This window comes from Pterocles gutturalis, unplaced genomic scaffold, assembly GCF_000699245.1.
Source record: "Pterocles gutturalis isolate BGI_N339 unplaced genomic scaffold, ASM69924v1 scaffold50898, whole genome shotgun sequence".
In the NCBI taxonomy this organism is placed as follows: Eukaryota; Metazoa; Chordata; class Aves; order Pterocliformes; family Pteroclidae; genus Pterocles; species Pterocles gutturalis.
In genome coordinates this window covers 19263-36042 of record NW_010122400.1, presented here as the reverse complement: position 1 = coordinate 36042, position 16780 = coordinate 19263, and the positions used below count along the sequence as shown (strand labels likewise).

Here is a 16780-nt window from a genome sequence, read left to right as displayed (position 1 = left end):
CTTTCAAATATATTCCCAGAACTTGCCAATCAGCCTATCTCCTGATATATATCTTTCCAAATAGATACCCACTAGTTAAATTCCTCAGTCACAAGTTCAGTTGTTTGGATGACTGTTGTTCAAAAAAATGATGTGGCATACTTCTTTGCAAGTCCAGTGCAAGCCCTACGTTTGACAACCTTTGTCTCTATGCCTCCAACTTCTCCCAACTCCAACATTGCTACTGTGAATAAGATAAATTGTACTTCAGAGGTGTGTGTTTTTCCCGAGCTATTCTGAAGTGAAGACAGACATGTACATGACAGATGTCTGAAGTCAGGTGAGATGGATCCCATGATTCCAGTCCAATCAAGGTCCTCTGACCTATCTGGATGTAACTACCAATACCTCAACTGTGAGAGCAGTCATTCATGTCTTTACTTGATGTTATAGTTTGCTTTTCACTACAGAGGAGCAGAGGACTTGGGACTTTTATTAAATTAACATTTTGGGATTCACAGCAAAAAGCTGTTTGTCCTAGAAGTGGGGGTGATATTTTACTAGAGTCTTAATAACTGATAAGACTAATTAAAATGCAGTCTTCTTTTATGTTTTAAAACTTCGTTGGGAATTGAAATGGAATACAATGCTTTGTATGAATGCTAGTCCATTTATCCAGCTTTTTTTTTAAAGATTTGAGCAGTGCTCTTTATGTCTTAAGTACTTCCATAATCATCAGTTTACCCAATAAACTTTCCTACGTTTTAAAGAACCTGCTAAAATAATTATAAGAACCTCTTCCCTCCATTTTAAAAAACATTTCTGAAAATAGAGGCTTACACATTCATTAGACTTTCACTGTATAAAAATGTACAGTGGTTTTATTGACATGTACATTCCATTATGTTTACAGCTGCAAGATATGAGGCACACTCAGTATTGCACTTCATTAAAATTTCAGGCTCAAACATAACCCAGAAGTTTAAATGAAACTGCTGTTGTAATTTAATAATTCTTATACAGGACAAACATTGATACCTTTATATACAGCATGATACTTGTTACATTTATGCCTTCCTAACACAGTTTTTTTTTAATAACAGTCTAGGAAATAAACCAGAATATTCCTCTTTCCCGTCCCCACTTGTGATGCGTTACAATTGTACAAGATTACAAAAAGTCAGTATACAATAATCAATATTTTTTTCTTTCCCCTGAAAGCCAGCATCATTCATAGTCCACAGACACACAGATCCTTTAATAGCAATTATTTATTTGTAAATGTCCAATGTTTCCTAGCCGATGACTGCAATGGCCACATGCAAACACCTCACAAGTTTTGGATGTCTTGGTTCAGAAAATGTCAATATCTCACAGCAAGAATTATGTACATGGTATTTGGCATCCTTCTTGCACTGTAAATTGTTCCTTGTACCTGGGTTATGAAATGGTCCCGTCCTCATCCCAGCTGGCCTTTATTTTCAGGACACTTGAGGGATGAGGGCACCTGTTTTACTCTGGTAAAAAAAAATGCTAGTCTAAAAAGTGTGAGCATTTCTGCAAACCCCACAACCCAGAGCAAATTCTTCACCAGTGGGTGGATGGACAACATGAAGTGGACATTCTGTTCCTTCAAGTTGTTTACCTTTGGGACCTATAGTGAATTTAAGGGTAAGGGAAAAATAAAATAAAATATTAATGCTTGCAGACTTGATATAAATAAACATATTTTACACTTCCTCAATACCCATGCTAAGTGAAGGTAATATGTCTATCATATGAACTTATAAGGCATCGAAAATGAAGGCTTAAGAAACAACAGATAAAAAGGTACTTTCACACAGTCAAATTCAAGCAAGAAGTCTCCAGGCTTAATAGGGCCAAGAGAAAAAATGCCATTCAATTAGATCTTACAAAACATGATCAAGAACTGTTAGCTCCTTAAAACAGTTACCTCAAAAGTTGAATTGGTGTTTGAAAGGAAGAAAAAAAAAAAGGTCAAACTGACATATAATTTAAAATAAATCAAATTCAAAGTAAAAAAGGCAAAAAAGCTCATAGGGTGAATCACAAAATAAGTTTCATCTCATTAATATTGTGGAAGAAATTAGCACAATCTAAAAGCAAAATCAGTAAGTATGAACAAGAGTTACACCCCGCAGTAAAAAAAAAAAAAAAAAAAAAAAAATTCTGAAGTTATCAGGAATCGTTGTGTTTATTTTATTTTTTTACTTCTTTCATGTAAACATCTTAATAAAAAAAAGCCTCACTTTTTTTCAACAGCAAGATAAAGAACATGTTTTACTGAGATCTAATCAATGGCACATGAAGTCAGAAATGAAGCGATTGTGATTGCGACCCTGTGATTTTCCTAAAAATCACCAGCAAGAAAAGATAAGAATATAAATTATAACTAATTACTAATCTCAGAATTCAGTGTGGTAAATTTGCTTTATTAAAATACTACCTGCAGGACAGTGTGGGAGTTCTTCTTTCGGGATGCTTGTCATTCTTTGGAAATCATCATGGCAAGCATTGCAAAAATGTGTTGTCCCAAAACAGAAAAAAACAGCAACTGAACAGCAGTAGCGGCATTTGTATTCTAAGAAATCCGTACCGTGTTTGGGACACATCTAAACAAAAGAAAACAAACACCAATAAATTAAGTAGCCATGCTGTAATGATCTGAACAAGACATTTCTACATTCTGTAGTATATATTAACATTATACAGTATTATACAATACATAGAAGTACAAATTACTGTGAATTATTGTACAGCTCAGGTACTTGGGAGCTTAAGAATGAAATAAAAACATTTATACAAGTTCTTTACTTACCTGAGCCCTTGAAACATCAGAGCATGCACCACAAATAAGCTCTCTTGGATCATAGTCATCTCCTTGTCCGGCCTCAGCATCACAACGAGCTTCGCCACCAAAATATGCCTAAATTTCATATAGGGATGATTGGACGTTAAACCAGAGACAACTATTATTTTAACAAATTCAATTTGCAAGGGGAACATGATGAATAAGGTTCATTAGTGTAGTCTCCGCTATTCTGATTACTCTTGACTCTGACTCTAGATACATGTTTTTGACTTCCTAAGACAGTCTCTCAATCTCAGGATAAACAAGACCAAAAATTGTGCAACATATTCTGGTCCATGCAAGTGGTTGAAAGGCTTTTGAAACAGTATTTGGATGAACTGTATGTAAGAAAGACAGGTCTGAGGCTGAAGGCAGCAGAGAAACGTTCTACCAGGAGGGCTTTTTACTAGCAAAAGGAGTATCAGTTTTTATGCTAATGTGGGATCCCTTATAATTAGAATTTTGCTATTTTATACAAATTCATTCTACTTTCTCATCTTCTTTTACCAGGACACACTGGGCACAAAAACACACCAAGTAAGACTGCCAAGTCTGATGGATTTCCTCATATACTGCAGTGATTTCACATAGAGTGATGAGGTGAGACAATGGGCAACTTCTTTGCTTCCTTTGTTACCATGCTGTTAACTAATTAGACACAAAAATTCTTGCTCTCAGCAATTATCACCTTTTTGCAGTGATTGTAAAAGGATAGGGAAAGTGGTTTCAAGGAAGGAAAAATTTTAAAAGCCCACCTTCCCCCAAAATCTGCAGACTAAAAAGAAAAGGGAGAGCCCTATGGAATCTATGTCAGGGAACTGGGTAGCAGGTTGAGGTGAAGAGCTGCTGAAGGAACTAAAGAAGTTAGAAATTAGATAGTTGAATGTTGCTGTTCAGATGTATGGACATAGTACGAAAGGGAATAACAAGATACAAGGGAAGGGAAAAGGGCAATAAGAAAAACACTGAAATACCGAGTATTAAATACTGTAAAGTGTAATGAAAAATAGGGACAGGAATAAGAACTGGAGAAAGTCAGATGAAAAAAATTTTTTGTAAGGAAGGAAAAAAGGCAGTAGGTAAATTGCTAAAGGATGAGTAGTAACAATTAACTTTGGGAAGAAGGAACAAAACTGAGCTGAGTAGCTCTGTAGTAATGAGCTAGAGGGATTTATTACTGCTCTTCTTTAGCATAGGGAAGTTAATCCTTTCTCCTCGTATTTCCAAATTGTTCACTTCCATTTAATAAAAAAATTACTGGGGTTTCCCTTGAAAGTTTTTTCATGAAATGTCCTTATTCCATTAATTCCTAAGGGAAAAAGGGAAAAGATGTGATCAAGATGGGCACTAAAATCAGCTTCAGATGAAAGAAGCAATGGGAGGGGTTCAGTGTTTATCCAAAATTTATCTAACCACAGATAAAGAATGTTTCTCTCTTCTCTGCTGGTGCAGAAACCAGAGGCTGTTGTGTATACAATTTTTGTCTTCTGGATAGATTTCATATTCTCCACCTGAAGAAAACTGTACCCATGTGACCCAGAGTCCCATCAGGCTAGACCAGACACCTCTTTCTGCTCCTTTCTCATTCTTCTAACACTTCTGGCCATCATCTCCACAGCACACCAACAGGCTTGCGATAGTGGTGATTTTTCTGCCCCAAAGTCAGTTTACTGCAGTTTCAATCAACTCCAACTTGGGTAAAAGTAATTTTTAAGTGGAATCTTAGTGAAGAACTCTATATCAAACAGTCAGGATGAAACCTATGGCTATTCTATTTTAATGTTAATGTAAAGTATGGGTTGGAAGTGGGACCACGGGATGGTTGGTGTTCTAACACAGTTATCTGCATGTTTTTCTAAGAAAGCTGGCACCTTAGTGTGCTTTTGGTTTCTGAACTGCACTGAATAAACTTTTGAGCTTTACAAGATAAGACACTATGTACATCTAAATTGCTCAACACTTTTTAAAAATTACGATTTAACAACAATTTATTTTCCTGCTTTCCTACTCTATACACAATATATTAAATATGTTTAATTCTTTAAGAAATTACTTTTGAAACTATAACATACATATAATTTGAGAAAGTACTCATCATCATACCTTTTTGCACTTGTAGCAAACATAGTAAGCATATCTGTTCATAGCATAGCCAGCTGGGTCATTATAAAATCTAACACCTGGTGTTGTGATGGCCTCACTCTTGTGCAATCCTTCATACTCCAATCTCATTAACGCTTTTCTCCTTACATCTTCATAGAGTTCTTTGATTGGATCAAGCAAATCCTTTAATACTGTATGATTGATTTTGTTCTGAAATAAAAAACTGATTAAAATATCTTGTACCTTTATTACAACTGCTGTGATAATTTGTATTGTGGTCAAACTCAAATAGTGTAATGGTGTCATACAAACCTAAAAGCTCAGGCAATGGACATTTTAAAAAATGGCTGATATAATGTATGCTTTATTTGCTGCAAAATTAGTATCCAGGAATGCTTTTTATATGACCTTTTGTTATATGAAACATTCACCACAGCACAGGAATATTCTGATCGTATGTTTTCTCTACTTTTGGTCCTTTTTGACTTACTGCTTAGCAATTAAGATTAATGACTGATTGGTGATCCTCTATGCTAGGTCTTTATCATTTAATAGTCACAAACTATTGCCAGAAATTACCAAAATACAGCATGAAGGAAGAATCACAGCATGCAGAAATGTCTGACCATTCACAAATTTCATAGTCCTAGGGTTTTAAGGTGCTCTGCTTCCCAGGGCTATCATAAGGCTTTTGCTTACAGCAATTACCATTTTGTAGACTACAAGAGGAATTTTTAGTAATTTAAGCTGAACTAATTACATATATTCTTTAGCTCTACCCTCATACTGAAAAACAAAGCAGCTTTAAAAGGGGGTAGTAGAATAGAGAAGCTAAATTTCCTGCTTCAGATAATGTGCATTGAGATTACTTCTACTCCCCCAGCTTCCCCAAATATTGGGAATTTACAAGCTGATGGTGCCAAGAGTAAAAGAGCATTAAGATAATGTCTGCATATGCTTTCTTTTTAAGGGGACCCTTACTTCAGGGAACAGTGGGAGAAGGTAAAAAGATGCATCAATGATACCCTTTCCTCAGTGACATAAGAAATTAAGGAAACACGTGACACATACCTAACTTATATACCCACAAGCAATATATAATAGAAAAAAAAGGAAGACCAAAGACAGTATCAGGTAACTTGTTTGACCTAGGCAGTAAACACATAGCTCATTTACCTTGCAAATAGGACAGGACATAAACCCAAAAGTTATCCTTGGCCCAAGCCATCTGTTTTCTAGTACTCGTTGACAGCATTGCAAATGGAAAACGTGGCTGCAGTCCAGCTTTAGAAAAGAATACATGCAAGGGAATGCTGAAGTTACGTTAACCACTAAAACAGAAGTAGTTATTTGCTTTTAAGCAGCAACATATCTCAGTTCCAAAATTAATTTACTTAAAAACCTAAAAGACCCCTATTTTCTTCTTAAAAAGAGAAAGAATATAAAACGGTTGTTAAAATCATAACCTTTCTGTGCCAAAAACCACCAGAGGGTGTATGAAATAGATATTAAATAGATCCATCAATTACGTTATTTGCTTTTCTCATTTATAAAGTACCATACATTTTAAATAAAGTAAGCACAGCAAAGTAAATTGATACAATCTGCTTTCCTGATATAACAGTAATGCCAGACAAAAAGAAAGCATTTTAAGTAACTTATGTACTGTTACAGTGTCTGTTCTGAAATTTTTAAGAGTATAATTTGGGGGACCTTATAAGTTCTTCCACACTTAACATTACAACCACAATATTATTCTCTTAAAAGGGGAAAAAAAAATATAAACCTGGATAGCTGGTGCTGCTGAAAGTGCTTCAGTAAAGCAGATCATGCACATGTCATCAGCATCTTGTTTAAGAGTTGTAGCGTTCTTATCACAGCCATGCAAGCATGGCAAACAGTGTTCTTCGTTCTTGACGCCTCCGCATGGATGACCACAGGGGTGTGTCTTGCTGCAGGCAATTTTAGCATATTCCTATTAAAAGTAAATAATTAATCTTTTTTTCCCCTCCACTGAACGGTTTGATACAGTGTTACTTTTTGAAAGGTCGCTGGTTTGTGCAATAAACTACGAGGAAAGAATCACGATTGGCATTGTCTACTGCCACAGCAGGTGCTTGAGAAAAACTGCACATCTGTGTACTTGAAGTAAAACTGATACCTTTGTTTACTTATGTTACTCTTGAATAGCAATGGCATAATGAAACCATAATTTTTAAATTTTAATATTAATATAAAGAGAAATAGTCTTTAATCCATATTTTTTATGTTAACTGCCTCCTGCATAAACACTGCTTGCCCTTTATTAACAGCCTTTACTATATCTGCAGATTTAGGTCCTTCAGGAAAGGTATGAAGCAAGCCACTCTTAAGAACACATTATGAGCTGATCACTAACCAGCATAAAGCACTTTTATATGGAAATGGTATTTTAACCACCTCTAATTCCTATCCCTAGGTAAGTAGAAAACTTACAAAAGTTTCCTAGAAGCTACCGACAAATTTAACTGAATTAATATAACAATAACAATATATTCAATAGGCTGAGAAAAAAATAACAAATTTGCTACACATAAACAGAAATAGGGTGGGAAGCTGGTTAGGATTTGTCCCTCTGCCAATTGTACCTGTAACTGTAAGACACAAAACCACTCAGGACACATGGATACAATTGACAAACCTGGCAAAGTCTTAAATGTTCTGTGCTCACATAATAAACAGGCCCTTACTCAAACTACTTTTATCAAGATTTCTAGTACGCTGGACTTTATGTTGACATTGTAGATTTTACTTTATACTTGGAATACTGTTGTGGAAACTTGAGCTAATTTGGAAGATAACAATGAAACTACCCAGTATTTTGGCTGACTATTGGTGTTTGTAGCCTGTAATTGAACTAAATATTTACAAACTCAAGTATTTAAATTATAATACAATATTCAATCCTTTTCATATGGGAGGTCTCATTTAAAACAGACCACAGGGATGAACAAGGTTTACTCAAAACACGAAATCCATTTGATCCTAGTCTCTTCTGTTTATGTAATTAATGATGATTGATATTTGTTAATACACACCTGGCAATCTGTATCAGAACAAACGCTTCCCACTGCTGATAATTCTGTTCCACTCCTACAACCACAGAAACGACATGCTTCAGAACTGCTGGTGGTCGGTTTGCCTAAGTCCACAAAAGTAAACAAAAATTGTTAATAATGAAACATAAGGGATTGATATTCTAGCAACAGACATCTAAACAACAATCACAGAAAACAACCAGAAAAACAGCAATTCTTATGCAGTTAAACTATTTTATTTTTATTAACAAATAATTCAAAGCATTGCCCTAATGCAGGTGAAAAGCCCAACTGCTTTTTTTTTTTTTTTTTGGACAAATGCTCACTTAAAAGGTAAAAATAATCAGGATAAAGAATAAGTAATAACAGTTGTGTTTTACCTGTCTGTTCTCTAAACTCCACCATAGCCTTCATAGTTTTAGAATCTGCTAATGCCATCAGCCAGAAAAGTTTGGTCCTACCACAGCCCTCGTGGAGATCAACTTTTATAGCTTCTTCTTCTTCTTTGAATACCTGTCAGGTTAACCAGATAATAAATAGCATCTCTGTGTTATTTTTGTCACTGTCTCTCTGGATTTTCATCAGATGTTGTATAAATTCTGCCAAGTTTGTCTACTGCAAGCTATTTTTGCTTTATCCATATTGTAGAATGGATAAAAGCTTTGTGTTTTTAAAAGTAAAATGATATAAAATTAATGCTTGAGCTAACATGGCTGGGAAACAATAATGCAGCAATCCCAAGAAGAATGCTGCATATTTTTTTCTAATTTAAAAAATACTGAGCTTGGACTTCAGAACTACTACTCAACCCATCCAATAGGCCACAGTATATTACAAGCACAAGATAACATTAAAAATATCTTCATATAATCCTGTTAGTAGTTTATCAGAGCAACATTGATAGTTATGGTCTTAATATGTACTATATAACAGAGATCATATAAGTCTGTAATATTAGTATTTTTGACTTTCACATAAATATACAGTGGATACTTTTGGCTACAATGAGGAAATTGTTAAATTTTTGCAAAATCAAAAAACTGCATGAGATCCTTAGTGGACTTTATCCAGTCTCCTTTCCTAAGTTCTGATGGCAGTTCTGTTTTCATTCATTTAACCTGCAATGAAATAAAAACTGGAATTTTCCTGGATAAGAATTGGCTTAAGCAGGCTGTGATAACTTACATGCTGTCCTTTCTTGGAGTCAGAGAAAATACACTAGAAGGTATGTACAACAGAAATTGGACAAAAAATAGGAAGCTAACAGAATATAGGAGACAGGGAACATGACAGAATTTAAAATTTAAGTTGAAGGGCTTGACATAAGAGATGTGAAGGTAAAGGTGGTGAATAAAGAGTGAAAGTTTCAACATGCTTCCAGAAGTAATTAAGAAAATCTAGTAATTAGCTATTTTGGACAGATTAATGGAGAAATGTGAGGACTTCTGTGAGATAGGAACTTACTTTTTATCAACTGTAATCTGAACAGCCTATATAGGAGAAATCAGAAAAATAAATGAGACTAGACTGTGCTGTGACAGAAGAGTAGACACGTAAAATCATAATCTTCAGATGACAAACCAAGAAAATTTCAAAGGGGATTGCAAAGACTCTGGCTAAGAAACAGAAAACAGCAGATCCCCATGGAACTTCCAGGCTGAGACTACACTCAAATGCTGAGGCACCATGGATGAGATCTGTAAAGTGAAACTCAGTGCCAGTGATCTGATGTTTACATCATGCATGCTCTAGACTAGCTGATCCCTTGCACTGAATAACCATTAGCAGTGTCTCTCTGCATCTGTCTTTTTTTGGTTTATTTTAGCTTCACCTGAGAAGAATCCAGTTCATGGACTCCAAGGCTGCTCTATAACACAAATCATAGCATGTTCAGGAGAGATGATCATATCTGCTTCAAAAGCCCATTCCTGATTGTAACTAAAAACCTAATGTAGATGCACTCTAGGAGATGGAGAAGAGGAATGACTTCCATTGAATTAGCTTTATTAATGAGGTTTATTATTTTAGCTTTTGTATAAATGTAAGGTGTCAGAGGGAAAGGGGAAAATAATGATCCACAAAAACCACAAAAGAGAAATAGTGTTAAGAAAGAGGAAATGTCCAGTAGTTTCAGAAGCAAAGGCATCTTCAACATTAATTTCAATGAGAAAAAGGAGAATTCCATGGAGAATGTAGTTGCAGTGTTAGAGATGAAGAGGATAAAAGAATAACAGAGAATACTAATTAGCAGCGTACATAGAATTTTGTAAAAATTCACCTAATTCAAAGAGGAAAGATGTTTCAGTCCTAAAAACAAAACTAAAAGAAGTCAGAAAATTTTCAAGCTTATGGATATGAGACATATTTATCTGTGAGAAGATAATGAGAGCTGAAAGAATATGGAAAAATTAGAGAAGAGTGACATAAGGGAGCCAGTAGGAATATTTGCTGTCAAGTGGTCTTCCTTAAATGTATATACATTAAAAATGAAGGGGCTGACAAGCAGTGACTCATATGATAGAAGTAGTAATGGAGATCTAATTTAATGAGAATAAAGAACCAAGGTATAGTTAAGAAAGTCTACTCAGTACCTAGATTCTCCTAAAAAAATGTTCCTAAGCAAGAAAAAAGCTGATGTATCATAAGAGTTAGAATGAGGGATTGCTACACGATTTTCTATTTTCTTCAAAAGATAAAGGACAAGAGAATATAACTTAAAACAACTGAAAAGAATTAAATGGAAACTTATCTATTTCATCTCCAACATAAAAGAAAACACCATTTTCAGATTTGATACTTGCTAATGCCTTTTGCTTATATATTAATTGGGGAAATGCACACAGTGTATGCAGTGCATATAACATGATGTCATGTATACTCGACCTGTCTCTGATGGGTTTTTGTTCGCCGATGGAGATGAAGGAATCGGTCACAATCTGTACACAAATTCCCACAGACATTACATAAAATGATTGCGGCAGTTTCACCATCATCATGGTTATCACACATTGGCTGAAAAAAAAAAGAAAAAATATGGAATAATTCTCTCTTTATTAAATCCTTCATTTCCTTTTAGCATCCGTTTTTATTCTCCCCACAGGCATGCCCCCAAATTAATAAAGGGGGATAAAGAGCTTGTTTAGACTATTAATTGTATTTTTAGAATAACCAGTATCTAAACAATTGCTCCTGGACACAAAAAGACCCAATTTAGTACATCAGTTCTTCTGATATTCTTGATCTCATATTTTGCATGATGTAGCAATAATGCATTTTTCAACAATATAGTTAAAACATTATTTTCAACTAGTCTGAGAAAAGATTTATGTGGTAACAATGGGTTATGGGGACATTAACAGGAAAGATCAGAGATATGAGTGCTCAGGTGAGTCAACAGACACAGTATTTAACCTTCATTACTTTGATACGGTATGTTTACTCTGTTCAAACATCTAATCAAAGCTGTAGGTCATCTATAAGTCATCTATAAGAGAAAACAGTCAAAGTAACAAACTTCAAAATCAATCATAAAATTAAGTTGCTCTACTGATATAATTTCTTTTAAATTCAGCACAGTTCTGTTTTGCAGTTCAAAATATGTGTACAAATAGAGTTCAATGACTGATTTTGATTATACATATGGATATGTCTGAGAACAAGTTTCCATCGTACCCCCAGAACATGTGGTTTCCACGATATGGCTCCTACAACTTAGAACAGAATCCTTTCAACAGCAGTCCTGGTAGTGGGGGGACACAGTTCACCTCAACATTTGAATATCCTGGTATAAAATAGGACTGGGGACTTTCAGGATGGGTTCAACAGCTTGTATTCCTGCTTGACAATGTCTTGGTTGCTCTTCTGACGTTTCCAAAGCTCTACAGAAGTCCCTTGACTTTCTTAATCACCTTTGAAACCTTTGTGTCTGCTTCCTTCTGAGCAGAGTTTTAGTCTTTGCTGCTGCTGCAGCTCCGTGTCTCCTGTATTCTCTTTCTATCCACACTAAACTGCTTTGGAGGCTTATTTGCTCTAAGCATTCTCAGTTGCTAGCTGGAAGGCACAATCTTCCCTTGCCTCCCACAGGGATCCACCTAACCAAGTTATAAAGTTATAAAGAGACTACTACCTTCATTATTTTGCTCTTTCAGGATTGGTATTAAAAAAATCATAAGCTTTTTCTGATACAGATGTATATAGACAGAAACTCAATTAACCCATCATATTCGATATTAAATTTATAAATTCTCTGGGTAAATGGTAGCTTTACTAAATTAAGTTAGAAAGAGTTTCTTTCTCTTTGGGGTGATCACTACCTACGGAGATGGGGAAGAGGAAGCCAAATTATGGAGAAGAAGTTACTGAGGAACACAAAAAGAATTTTATTATGTGACAGAGATCCAGGGAGAAAGAAGCTCTGATAGAGGGTGTCATATTAACTGAGTCAACCTACTCTCAAAAATCCAGTACCAGTAGAATTGCTACCTTATTGTTTTAAGTTGGAATTTTTGTTTTCTGAGCAGTGCTTGCCTAGAACACAAATACTTCAAACATGTACAGTCTCCACTGGGGACAAAAGGGAGGAATAAGGTTAGGCCAAGTCTACCTTTCCCTATAATTTTTCTGTGACTACAGAATAAATAAAAATGTATGATTTTCAGTCTCACCATCTGTTTCTGTTGTCCATCCTTTCCCATCCATCTTCCTGAGGATAGTCTATCAACATGATCCTGATCAAGTACACAGAGGGATGCTAAGGCCAGCCATAGCTATTGAAAGGAAAGGTAATGTTTTAGAAATACTAAAAAAAAAACGAACTAAAAATGCAAACTTGCAGATACAAATATCACTGTTACCTACAAACTGTATCATCATTAGCTGAAGCCTGCTCATACAATGAAAGTTTTTTTATTTTCCAAAAGGAGTCAAGCACACAATAAAACTTACTGAACTTCTGGGAAACTACCTTGTTTCTTTCAGGTATGTCACTTTATGATCATAAATACAGTAGTCAGCACACAAGGGAGAGATGGCGAAGAAATATCAACCAGAGTACATTAGAGAGAAATATGGCAAATACAGACTTGCATATCACTCCCAGACATTGTAGGCTTTGGGGGAGAAGAAGAAGAAATTCAAGGGCACAGACTAATAAAAAAACCCCCCAAATCCCAAAACTTTATCTCAATGAGACTGGTTTCCTTCTGTTTTCTCCTTGCTGCATGGAGCATTTGAGATTACCTTGAAAAAGGTTCTTAGCTAACTGCTCTTGAGAGGAGGCTTTTCTCTCTTCCTCTCCATTGATTACAGTTAAATCCTAAAGAGATGAGCTACATGAAGATAATTTGTTGGTGGGCCTGCAACCCAAAATGAAATGCACTTGACAGCTGCATTTTACAACAGTTTTTGATCTAAGGTTTGATTTGAACAAAATGGCTTTTGTTGAAAAAATTTTATTGGACTTCTCCCAGAAAACCACACCTCCATGGCAGAACCAAGTTCATTGTGAGGCTGACATTCAGGGCTCCTCCAAGACCTGATTAAACTAACACAGTGACACAGCAGGGGCTGGTGGTACTCTGAGACTGTGTCTCCTAAAGAGCAGAGAATATATGAGTAAGTCGATGAAAAGGACAACTGGCACAGCCTTTCAAGATGGAAAACAACATGAGGGTCAAATACTTGTAACCATGGCAAACCTTTTATTTTACAGGTAATTATTATGCTTGAGAAGCCAAAAACTGTAAAGATAGTGGGAATGTCGTATTTGACAAGCATGCTTTTCATGGTATTTCAGGCAATCTATTAAGGTTAAGTTAGTACCAGTTTCTACAAAAGATTTATGGAAGAAGTAAAGTGGAAGAAGTAAAGACAAAGGAAAAAAAACAGCCTTGGTAAATAATAAAGGGCTCAACAAATGATTTTTCATTTTTAGAGTAAAACACAGGTGAATTTTAACTGAATTGTCCCAGAGAATGTCTGTTCTTGAGTGTTTTCACAATAACCTTCAGATGTGGCAGCTGATGACCTAGAAGTCAAACCACTTAGTGCAGAGAGTTGGAAAAAGACAGCTGATACATATCATGCAATTTTCCACACAAATGATCTCATAAATTTAGTAAAAGGCAAGTATCACAAACTTAAAAGCAGAATTACCTCGAGGATAAAAACCCAAATGTATAAGCATAATACTTATTCTTCATTATTTGGGAGGTACCCAAGATGCATATTTAATCACAATTCAGTTTTTACTGGTGTATTTCTGCCACAAAGAAGAAAACTCAATCTGCTGTGACACAGAGAAAGCAAGACTTTTATTAGGACAAACAGTGATTGCCTTAGTTAGGATACCTGTCCACATGCACACAGCTAGATCTGGAGAATATAAACTGTACACTGTATGCATTGTTTCCTTAATCTGTATAAGGAAGTTTTTTCTAAAATATAGGAAGGCTCTTGGATGGGCTCCTATGGCAAGTTTACAATGACTAATATTAAGTAAAGTTCTTACTCTGGTTGTTGCAATGCACCTCACTGGTGATCTGTATTCTTCTTCCATTTTGGTCAGAGCTATGATGGTTTCAGCAATAGCATTCTTTGTCACACGGGACCAAGCTTCTGACAGATGACCCTGTTAACGGGAAATTCAATTTATTACAGCTTTTATTAAGAACAACTAAAACTGTAATTACAACTTCTACAAGCAACATCAGGTTAGGATCTCAAGCTAGAATAGAAAAAAAGGAACTCAGGGATGACTGACAAATCAGGTGTTTTCAAATCAGACAGATTTGGTAAAAATTAGCCATCAAATACTCAGGTGACTGACTTACGTAGTATCTGAGCAACTATTGGAATAACTAAACCCACCCTGCCCTGGAGAAAGAAAGGTGCAGAGCTGGAGTATACATAAGTGACTGTGAATAACGCAGATTACAGTGGGTAAGTAAGCAGAAACAAAAATCCATCATGTGGAATCACAGTGCTACCTACAACAGATCTTTCCCTTCTAGTCACTGGAGCAACTGAAGCAAAGACTAAGTGATCATTTTATGAACAGACCAGCACTGCTGAGGGACGAGACACACTTTAATTGCAACTCTTAACTATGGGTGAATTGTGAGATTCTGAAATCTTGTGGTCAGAATCAACAGTTGCAATTGCAGAGAATTCCCATCCAGCTTCAGCAACTTTGAGAAGGATCTAAGCACAGTGAATGGTTTAGAAAATAGGACTCCAAAGCTGAACATACTGAAACAGCTTTCAAAAGGTAATCACAGAGGAAAATCTGGGTCATTTAGAGCATCTCACTGAAACAGGTACAGACTTAAGGAAAACAAAAACAGCCTCCCAGCTAAACTCTTTTCCCCTAAACATATACAAGACTTTCAAGGCTTTTTTTTTTTTTTTGCCAATCTTGTTTCTAGGAAATAGCTGAATCACTCTTCATCAAATTCTGCCAAAAAAGACTCTTGCCTGAAGCAGATACAACTATTGAAAATTTCAGCCCAGATGGTTAAAGTAATAAACAACTATAAACGTAGATTTCAGTATGACAGAAAGAAGTCAATCTTAACATGCAGTCTTAACCAGAATCTCCACATATAAAATCTACATACAATTACATGAAAACAATACTATTATCTTACTCCACACTCACTTTCTACTTTTTAATTGAAGTTCTGAGTCGTCAAGACTTAAAAAATTAGGCTTCTAAGTTAATAGTGTAGAAAATGACACACAATTATTGTTTACTTCTTAAATTTCTGGTACAAGTGACTTATTTAAAAGCTTGTTTCAATACTGGATTTCTGTTCAGCAGAATCAGAACTCAATTCCCTACTGCTCCTAGGCCTAGACTCTGTCCAGAAGACTATACCTTTTTCTTCTTGAGACCAACTCACATTTAACAGCTCAACCCAATACTAACTGTAATATAATGAAAAAAGGTACTGTTCATTATCAGAAATAATTGAATATCCTCCATACATTTAAAGGACAGAAACTTACTGCTGCCATGTCTTTAATGAGTTTAATAATGATCTCTGAAATCTGTGTAGGTGTTGAACCCTTCATCCACCAATGGCTTTCACCTCGCCGAAGGTAGCTGCAAAAAACATATGGTAATACATGAAATTAATCCAAGTAATTAGTTACTATTTGTCAAAATCCACCACAAAGAAATAGTGCACATATTCAGGATATAGTAGGTTGTGAGGTTTTTATTTTTTTTTTTAAATCAAACTCACTAATAACATGACTCATACTGTCAAAGTGTTACACAATTTTTTTAGTTTATAAAACAAAGATTATAAAAGTCAACATACCTGACTTCAAAGAATGTAATTATTTTGTGGCTTTAGCTTGAGAATATATACTTATTTTTAAACACACCTGGAATTGAAGATCATTGGAAGTGTGACTGTAGTAACTCCTTTGCCTGCAGTAGTGCCAGCTGTCCCGGTTATAGTAGTTCCTTTGGCTTTTAGCTGTACAGTGAGAGCTTTGGCAATGCATCCCAAAAACATGTCTAAGATACCTAGTTTATTCCAATCTCCTTTTTCTGTTGAGTGAATGATATCACTTATATCTGCTGGTGGAAGAGACTTCACTCCTATAATACTAGCCAGGCGACTAGGGGTTACCTCAGGCAAAACACGTCTTAGTAATGAGGTTACCTGGAGAAAAAAAAAATCAAAACACCACAATTCTTACCAAGAGAGTTGGGGCTTTCAAGCAAAATCAAATAAAG

The 16780-nt window shown here is 35.5% G+C and overlaps 1 protein-coding gene across 1 annotated transcript in view; it reads right to left on the bottom strand.

Annotated features, from left to right (window-relative positions):
- Positions 1-832: 832 nt before the first annotated feature.
- The window catches only part of LOC104464705 (E3 ubiquitin-protein ligase MYCBP2-like), a gene marked incomplete at its 5' end in the record, with an annotated part of 35155 nt that continues 19207 nt past the window's right edge, over positions 833-16780 (bottom strand). Inside the window, 13 exons of the mRNA XM_010077499.1 lie at positions 833-1633; positions 2447-2612; positions 2819-2926; positions 4955-5164; positions 6131-6238; positions 6741-6929; positions 8032-8135; positions 8412-8544; positions 10915-11043; positions 12696-12797; positions 14540-14659; positions 16039-16135; positions 16423-16706. Of these exons, the coding sequence (XP_010075801.1) occupies positions 1518-1633; positions 2447-2612; positions 2819-2926; positions 4955-5164; positions 6131-6238; positions 6741-6929; positions 8032-8135; positions 8412-8544; positions 10915-11043; positions 12696-12797; positions 14540-14659; positions 16039-16135; positions 16423-16706 (1866 nt within the window). The remainder of the gene's footprint in view (positions 1634-2446; positions 2613-2818; positions 2927-4954; positions 5165-6130; positions 6239-6740; positions 6930-8031; positions 8136-8411; positions 8545-10914; positions 11044-12695; positions 12798-14539; positions 14660-16038; positions 16136-16422; positions 16707-16780) is intronic.